This window comes from Oratosquilla oratoria, unplaced genomic scaffold (assembly GCF_046742065.1).
Source record: "Oratosquilla oratoria isolate Oo_2021 unplaced genomic scaffold, ASM4674206v1 SCAFFOLD96, whole genome shotgun sequence".
NCBI lineage: Eukaryota > Metazoa > Arthropoda > Malacostraca > Stomatopoda > Squillidae > Oratosquilla > Oratosquilla oratoria.
This window is the reverse complement of record NW_027467760.1, coordinates 1-10000: the sequence shown is the minus strand read 5'-3', so window position 1 is coordinate 10000 and position 10000 is coordinate 1. Positions and strand designations below refer to the sequence as shown.

At 38.3% G+C, this 10000-nt stretch overlaps 1 protein-coding gene across 1 annotated transcript; it reads right to left on the bottom strand.

Annotated features, from left to right (window-relative positions):
• Positions 1-6838: 6838 nt before the first annotated feature.
• LOC143024138 (uncharacterized) lies at positions 6839-8121 on the bottom strand (the record flags this gene model as incomplete). The annotated part of the gene is made up of 1 exon (XM_076182920.1): positions 6839-8121. A coding segment is annotated over one exon (1283 nt), but the record flags the coding sequence as incomplete, so codon positions are not given.
• Positions 8122-10000: the final 1879 nt, after the last annotated feature.

The following is a 10000-nucleotide window of genomic DNA, read 5'->3' as shown; positions in this document are numbered from 1 at the left end:
TAGAAATGGAGAGAGTGAGTGGTTTGAAGTAAAGGTGGGACTTCGTCAAGGATGCGTTATGTCGCCCTGGCTGTTCAACTTATACATGGATGGGGTGGTGCGAGAGGTGATATGGCTAGGGTAGTGAGTCAGGGATTGGAGATGGTTAAAGAAAATGGAGAAAAAGTGGGAGGTGAGCCCCAGCTGTTGTTTGCGGACAGACACTGCGCTTGTGGCAACGGGTCAGAGGAGGGATTGAGGAAGCTGGGTGGGCAGAGTTTGGGAGAGTATGTGATAGAAGAAAGCTAAAGATAAATGTGGGTAAAAGTAAGGGTGGATGAGCTGTACAAGGGGTGAAAGTGGCAGTAGACTGGAAGTGAACATTAAGGGAGAGTGGACACGACTGGAGGAAAGTGGTATAGTTTTAGATACTATGGGTGGCAAAGTGTAGCAGGACAAAGGTGGAGTGAAGGGTGGAGGTAGAATGTAGCATTGAGAGATAGGCGATTAAATGCCTTGGTGGTTTCTAAAGAGTGTAATGAGGAATAGACATTTGGGAATGGATGCGAAAGAAGGAGACTGTATGAAGGAGTGATTGTGCCAACAGCACTGTATGGGGCAGAAACCGTGGAACATAAGAGAAGAAGAGAGAAGGAGTTTGAATGTGTTTTTTGAAGATGAGGTGTCTGAGAAGTATGGGTGGGGGGTTACTAGGCTAGATAGAGTGAGAAATGAGGAGGTGAGGAGGAGGAAACAGGGGTGAAAAAGGGATTTGGGAGATTAGGGTTGATGAAAGAATATTAGGATGGTTTGGACACATGGAAAGAATGAGTGAAGAAAGACTAGTAAAAGAGGTAAATGGAAGGCAGATGTGGAGGGAGGTGAACATGAGGGGTACGTCCTAGGATGAGGTGGATGGATGGGGTGAAGGGGTCTTTGGGGAAGAGGGGAATGTCTGTTGAGGAAGGAAGGGAGAGGTAGACGGAAGACAGAGGTAGAGTGGAGCAATGGTTGTATATGGATGATGTTGTGACTGCATGAGGGAGGAAATGGGTGGGGACTGTGGGGGGAGGGGGGGTAGTTATGATGTGAGTAAATTTTTTGTACGCCAGCCCGAAGGGATTTCCTCCCCGTCCTCGCTTTATATGCAAAAGGGGGACGGAGAGGGGGGGTCGGCCCGATTAAATGAAGCGGCCTCCGCTGTGGCATGTAACTGTGTCTTGCGGAGAAACACTGCTTCTGACCCAGGGCGGTGGGCAGGGTGCCAGGGGATTGACCCGTCATCCAGGAGGGTGCTTCAAGATGAGAGGAAGGGTAGGAGGGGGTGTGGAGTGTATTTAGGGATGAACTGGGTGGGAGTGTTTTTATGCCTTTCCCTTTTTGGCCTACCACTCCCTTGGAAGGGGAAAAAGCCTTGGTATATGTATGTATGTATGTATTTTAAAATTGTACGCAGCTTTCTTTAAGATTTCAATGCCAAGTATTTATTTATTAATCTTTAATGGTTACAAATAATGTTATATAAACAAATAAATTAACTTAGTTAAGTATCTAAAGTTTCTATTTCCTTTAAAATACAAAATAAAAAAAAGTACTCTTAATATATATATACTATTAGTTTGATTTAAACTTTTAAGATGAGGTTTTCTATGGGGGGCAAAACTCCCCAGTGGGGAAATTGAACCATTGAGGAATATTTCCCCAAGGAAAAACAGCCAGTGTTAAGATATAGCCATTTCAGAAAAATTGCCATTTATTAAGTAAAAAAAAAAAAAAAACATAAACTTTCAAAATAAATCTGGGCAGATTATCTCAATCTCTGTTTGTTTGTCTCTTTTAACCTTAGGATTAACTTACGGTATCCTCCTTTGATGTATGCATCTTGATTAGCCTTTCCTGGCCAGGAAATTTCAAACAAAAACGTCGCATAGAAATATATTGTGTGTGTGCGTGTGTAATGTATCTACATACATACATATGTATGCGTATATATATATATATATATATATATATATATATATATATATATATATATATATATATATTACATGCATATAGAAACGCATATAAGAATACATTTAACCATACATTCAAACACAGGAACATACATTTAATTATGTATGAAGATGCATTTACACAAATATGTACATTATATACATACACACACATATACTGGTTCGAACATACACATTATATATGTACATAAATATACCGGTTAGAGTATACACATTATATATACACATACAAATATATACTGTTCTAAATAAACTTATTTATACATATATACATACAAGCAAAAAAATATTAATAATCATGAGCTGTAAATAAGGAATAACTTTATCGGTGACCTCTCTCGGTGTTGAGTTGTCCCGGTGTTGAGTTGTCCCGGTGTTGAGTTGTCCCGGTGTTGAGTTGTCCTGGCGTTGAGTCGGCGGTGTTGAGTTGGCGGTGTTAAGTTGGCGGTGTTGAGTAGTCCCGCACCCCCCTGTGAGGGACCCTGCTGCATGGCCTCCGCCAGCGAGGTTCTGTTTAGCAACCTCCTGCATTCGATCCTTGTCGTTGGAACACCTTTGCTGCGCCACGCAATATGGAAGGGGTAGTAGTATCGGCCACAGGGCTCAGCTGGAAAACCTTCTTTTCTACAGGCATGCGAGAAAGATCCCCGCCCAGCTGGAGCCTCGGCCACTACGTTCATGTCGTCTGGCGACCGCGAATTGCTGCGGCGCCAAAGACTTGAAGGCGCCAAGGGATTCAGTCCTGTTGGCATGAGCTGGAAACTCCATGCAGGACAAAATTAATGTCCCTGCAGGAATTCGATGAAGATCGCCACCAGCTGGAGCCACGGCCACAGTAATAAAATTGCTGCGCCAAATTAAGGCCCCAGACGCTGCAGCATCTGCCATTGGTATAGGCTCAGCTAACAAAGAGCTGTGGCCCCAATAGTAATTGAAAGAAATGTTAACGTACGTCCATTTACGTCAGTATACGCAACCCAGATATGTTCAATATATATGCAATTACAGACATTTTCATGAGCGTATCAGTGTTTTATACCGTATAATATATGTATATATATATATATATATACATACATATATATATATGTATATATACATATATATATATATATATATATATATATATGTATATATATATTATATATGCAAGGTAATATATAAATATAGTGTCATTGTATATATATTTAAATATATATATAATTATATATATATATTTAATTATTTCCTATATATTATATATATATAAATTTTATATTTATTATATTATATATATATCTATTCATTTATATATAATATATAAATAATAAGAAATTTTTTATACTATTTTTTTTTTTAAGATATATATATATAAATATACTCTATATTTCATATGTTTATATATATATATATATATATATATACATATATATATTATATATATATTGTATATATATATATATTAAGATAATACATTATAATATATATGTATTTATTTGTGATATATATGTTATATATATATATATATATAATATATATATACAAATATATGACATAAGAACACTAGGAACGTGTGTTTATTTTCTTAAGTGGTTACCTTGCATATATATTATATATATATATATATATTTATATATATATTTATATATATTTTTTATATATATTTATTTTTATATATATATATATATATATATATATATTTATTTTTTTATATATTTATATATCCATATATTTTTATATACGGTATAAAACACTGATAAGTTAATGTAAAGGTCAGTAATTGCATATTTATTGAACATATCTGGGTTGCGTATACTTACGTAAATGGACGTACGTTGTCATTTCTTTCGATTACTATTTGGGGCTACGATTTTTTTTTTTTTTTTTTGTTTTTTTTTTTTTTTTTATGACAGCTCGTTGTTAGCTGAGCTATACCAATGGCAGATGCAGCATGTCTTCTTAATTTGGCGTAGCAATTTTTTCTTACTGTGGCCGTGGCTCCAGCTGGTGGCGATCTTCATCGAATTCCTGCAGGGACATTAATTTTGTCCTGCATGGAGTTTCCAGCTCATGCCAACAGGACTGAATCCCTTGGCGCCTTCGTAGTCTTTGGCGCCGCAGCAATTCGCGGTCGCCAGACGACATGAACGTAGTGGCCGAGTGTGGCGGGATCTTTCTCGCAGCCTGTAGAAAAGAAGGTTTTAGCTGAGTGTGGCCGATACTACTATTCATTTTGCGTGGCGCAGCAAAGCTGTTCCAACGACAAGGATCGAATGAGGAGGTTGCTAAACAGAACCTCGCTGGCGGATCATAAGCGTTATGAGGGACTACTCAGCACCGCCAACTTAACACCGCCAACTCAACACCGCCGACTCAACGCCATCAACACCCAACTCAACACCGGGACAACTCAACACCGGGACACTCAACACCGGGAGAGGTCACCGATAAAGTTATTCCTTATTTACAGCTCATGATTATTATTATTTTTTTGCTTGTATGTATATATGTATAAATAAGTTTATTTAGAATATATATATTTGTATGTGTATATATAATGTGTATACTCTAACCGGTATATGTATGTACATATATAATGTGTATGTTCGAACCAGTATATGTGTGTGTATATATATAATGTACATATTTGTGTAAATGCATCTTCATACATAATTAAATGTATGTTCCTGTGTTTGAATGTATGGTTAAATGTATTCTTATATGCGTTTCTATATGCATGTAATATATATATATATATATATATATATATATATATATATATATATATATATATATATACGCATACATATGTATGTATGTAGATACATTACACACGCACACACACAATATATTTTTATGCGACGTTTTTGTTTGAAATTTCCTGGCCAGGAAAGGCTAATCAAGATGCATATATCAAAGGAGGATACCGTAAGTTAATCCTAAGGTTAAAAGAGACAAACAAATAGAGATTGAGATAATCTGCCCAGATTTATTTTGAAAGTATTTTTTTTTTTTACTTAATAAATGGCAATTTTTCTGAAATGGCAATCTTAACACTGGCTGTTTTCCTTGGGGAAATATTCCCAATGGTAATTTCCCCACTGGGAGTTTTCCTAGAACCCATCTTAAAAGTTAAATCAAACTAAAGTATATTATATTAAGAGTACTTTTTTTTATTTTGTATTTTAAAGGAAATAGAAACTTTAGATACTTAACTAAGTAATTTATTTGTTATATAACATTATTTGAAACATTAAAGATTAATAAATAAATACTTGGCCATTTCATGAAAGCTGTACATTTACATACATACATACATATACCAAGGCTTTTTTCCCCCTTACAAGGGAGGTAGCCAAAAGGGAAAGGCATAAAACACTCACCTTTTCATCCCTAAATACACTCCACACTCCACCCTTCCTCTCATCTGAGCACCTCTGGATGACGGTCATCCTGCACCTGCCCAGCCCTGGGTCAGAAGCAGAAGCTGTCGCAAGACACATAATCCACAGCAAGGCCGCTTCATTTATCGGCGACCCCCCCTTCGTCCCCCTTGCATATAAAGGAGGACAGAAATCCCTTCTGGTGCGTCAAATATTTACTCACATACTACCCACCCCCCACTTGCCCATTCCTCCTCATGCAGTCACAACATCATCCATATACTCCATTCTCCACTCACCTCTGTCTTGTCCCTCTCTTCCTTCCTCAACAGACATTCCCCTCTTGTAAAGCCCCCTTCACCCATCCATCCATCTATCCTAGTCGTCCCCTGTTCACTCCCTCCACATCTGCCTTCCATACCTCTTTTACTAGTCTTTCTTCACTCATTTTTCCATGTGTAAAACCATCCTAATATTCTTGTTCATCAACCCTATCTAAATCCTTTTTCACCCCTGTTCTCTCCTCACCTCCTCATTTCTCACTCTATCTAGTAGTAACCCCCACCATACTTCTCAGACTTTCATCTCAAACACATTCAAACTCCTTCTCTCTTTCTTTATGTTCCACGTTTCTGCCCCATACAGTGCTGTTGGGCACAATCACTCTTTCTTATACAGTCTCCTCTTCGCATCCTTTCCAAATGTCTATTCCTCATTACACTCTTTTTATCCACCAAGGCATTACTCGCTTCTCTCAAGTATACATTCTTTTTGTCACTCCACCTTTTCCTGCTACACGTGAACCCAAGTATCTAAAACTATCCACTTTCCAGTCGCTCTCCCTTAATGTTCACTTCCTCTACTGATCTTTAACGTTGTGTCATCTCATCACCTTACTTTGTCCTTTTGTCTTTTAGGCTTCTTCACATACTAAACTCTGCAAGCTTACGTCAATCCCTCCTTTGGAGCCACAATGCGCAGTGTCAGTCAAACAACAGTCTCACCCCAACTTTTCTCCAGGTTTCTTTTCCATCTCCCCCCTGACCACTACCCTAGAACCTCTCGCACCACCCCATCCATGTATAAGTTTGAACAGCCTGGGCGAAGCTAACGCATCCTTGACGAAAAAGTCCCATTTAATTTGCCACATACTCTCTCCATTTCTAATCTTAAACACATGCTCTTTACTTCATAAAAAACTCTTGACAGCTCCCAAAAGCTTTCCTCCTATCCATAATCTGCATAACCTCCCTCTAGTGCCTTTCTGTTATTCCCTTTCATAAGCCTTTTCAGATCCATAGAAAAAAACATCTTATTTTTATAGGTTTCTCACATATCTGTCTTACCACAAAGATTGATCTACACATACCTCTACCTCCTTAAATCCACACTGTTCCTCACAATATCTTTATTAGAAAATTAAATATAAGCTATTTACAAAGGATACATTTTCAACATAAGTCTGAAAGGTAATGAAGGAATTTAATTAAAATTGTATGCAATTCCCCTCAAATATTCTGTGGGGGCTCGTTCGGAAAAAGTGTAAACAATATGCCGAATTCTATCATCTGCCTTCATATACTTCTTCAGTTTAGGAGGGGGTGGATGTCCCCCAATCAACTGCTCAAAAAATGCATCGCGATTTCTTTGCACCTTCTGCAGTCCTTTAATAAATCTCCAAATAGTAGGATGCTCCATTCCGAGTTCTGTCTGTAGTCTCCTGTTAGCTGCTTCAGCATGATTATTTGTCCGATCTTCCATTTGTAATGTCCTTTCGTACACATTCCACATTTCAGGGGGGAAGAGTGGAGGTCTTCTGCCGTTTCCACGTCGATTTGGTCTTCCAATATAGTTATCTTCGAACCAATTCAGCAATGTTGCAAGTTCCTCATTTATGTCCACAGAGAGGGCATCAACATAAGTATCAATATGAGCGAGAGGAACAAATGCTAAACTTAATATCATCTTGGCTCTTAGGGCAAAGCTAGCGTCGTTGTTATACATAGAAGTGTAACCCATGGCAGTTATCTTTCTGTGCATATTTTGTGATAAATGGAAAAAACATCCTTTTATTTCAACTTCTGGAAAGACTTCTTTCATCGCTGTAAAGGCTGCGTGCTCAAAGTCGCAAATAATAGATGTTGGGCTTAGTGTGGGCTCGAGATCTTTCAGCATTTCAAACATCTTTGAATAAGTTGATCGCTGCTTATTTGGCAAAAGAGCATAGATAATTGGAATTACACCATTGAATTTCTTTGCAAGAATAATGTAAACCTGTGAAAATAATCTTGGTGCTATTTTAAAAGTTCCATCGCCATACCAAGTATCAGACGATTGTAAATGTTGCAACCAACTTTCTCTTCCAAAAAGCAGAATTCTGTGTAATCCAGGACCACTATCTCCAATCAGGAAATTTTCTTCTCTCCCTTCTTCTGGAATGTAAATCTTGTACTGGTGTGGCAACTCTAATTCTTGAAGATCTACAGGAGTCGGAGGGGGGGCACTTACGGCTCTCCTTTTGCGTTTAATCGTTTTTCTCATAGCTGAAGCATCAGGTAATGATCCAAGTGTAACTTGTGAAACATTAGTTAATATTTCACTTATTACTACACTTGGTTTTTCAATGGTGTCTACGGCGCGTCGTTTCAAGGCTGTGTAAGCTTTAGCCACTTCTACATTGGATACAGATGAATTATGGGAATGCTTGTTTACTTCCTTGATAACAGACCCAAATTGTGTATGAATCCTTGCATTGCACCTAGAACCTTGATCACAACGCCAAAATTTTATATTATTATCTATTTTACTAAACTTATCAAACACAAACATATGTCCTTCGTATGCAAATTTCTCTTTTCCTCTTTGACTAAGTATTTCCATTTTGGGTGTGATGAAAAAATTATATATATATTTTTTCACAAATATCTTTCAAAATTTCTAAGTCGTAGACCGATGTAAAGAGATGGACAACCAACACTGGTATTGAGCTATGCTTGCTTCGTGTCCTGGATTCCAAGAAAAGACCACCTCGCTTGCGCGGGATCGGGTTTTGTGGGAGGGGAAGAATGTCTGTTAGAAAATGAAAAGATAGTAGTGTATAAAAGAGGGCTATTGCCACCGGGCGAATCGCGAGCAATTAGGGGCTAGATTGTTGTCATGGCATAGGAGGACTTGACCAGGAGCTTGGAGGGAAGCGCCTGACGCCGGAGGTTAGGAGGTTGGGATTACCAACGGGTTACCAGCGGGGTTAGGATCACCAACGAAAGTTTAGAAAATGGTAGGAGGCGTAGTAGGAGAGAAAGGGGGAAAAACGGAAAAATCTTTAGTGGGAGGTAAACTGAAATGAGAAGATGTAGTATAAGAGAAAGTGAGAAAGGAAGCGAATTTTAGTCGAAGAAAAAGGAAGTGTATATGTTTGTGCGTGGGATGCGGCTATGTTCGTGAGAGGTGTATGTGTGTAATTTACGGTTAGTGAGTAGATTTCACTTCCCGCGTTTAGAGGGCGTTCCTGATTAGCCCCAGGTAAGGCATGAGGATTCCTGTTTTACCCCAGGTCAGGTTTGAGTAACGATATTATTATTATTATTATTATCATTATTATTACCATTACCATTATTATTATTGCGGTTATCACCAGTCAAGCTGGTGAAGGGGTGTGTTACTTGTTGGTGCGGTTATACACGTTTTATCGTGTACACCGCACGTGGGACGGGCGCAGCTGACAGATAGTCTGTACGGTGTGGTCTAGGTGTAATATGTTGTATCAGATGTTTGTGTTTGGCGTGCAGTTTTTCTAGGTGTCTTGAGTGAAGTTTGTGTTTGTGTTGGTTGAGTGGACGGATGTTGGAAATTTGGTGTAGAGACTCAGTGGTTCTGAAGTCGCTCCATCGCGAGCCCGTGATGAACTGGACAGCGGCATTCTGAACCTTCTGATGCTCGTAGTTATTGGTGGCACATGTCAGCTGGCTTAGTCCCGGGGACTGGCACAGAATCGGTCTGACGAGGGCTAGGTACAATCGACGTTTGGTTCTCAGTGTTGCAGTTTTGAAGCGTCTGAGCCTTACCCAGCACAGCCCAAGCCTTCGCTCCCTGCTCTGCAAGTCTCGGCCCCACTACGTCAATCTCTCTGCACCCAACAATTCACGCCAAAAAAAACACCCGAAAATTCTTGGTATACATGTGCTCAAACATCCTTCAACAACAAAAAAATGTTCGCAGGATTAACGCACTTAGTCACCAACTGGACCACGGCCACAAAAATAATTTGCTGCGCCAAATTAACCCCAGACGCTGCAGCATCTTGCGAGTATAGGGTCACATACACCTGTATAAAAAAAAAAAAAAAAAACAAAAAAAAAAAAAAAAAAAAAAAAAAAAACATAACTGGCCCCAAAACTTGTAACAAGAAATCAACGTAGTCATAGCAGAACACAACCCAAGACATTCAATAGTACAATTAGACTTTTTTACATTAGCTTATGAGTGTATACCTTTATATAAATTATAAATTTATATTTATATATATATATCATTAATAATTTAACAATTATATAATACATACATATATATATACATCATAAGATATAATATATATATATAAGATATATGTGTGTTTGTTTATATGGTTTGTATGTAACCTTTTTC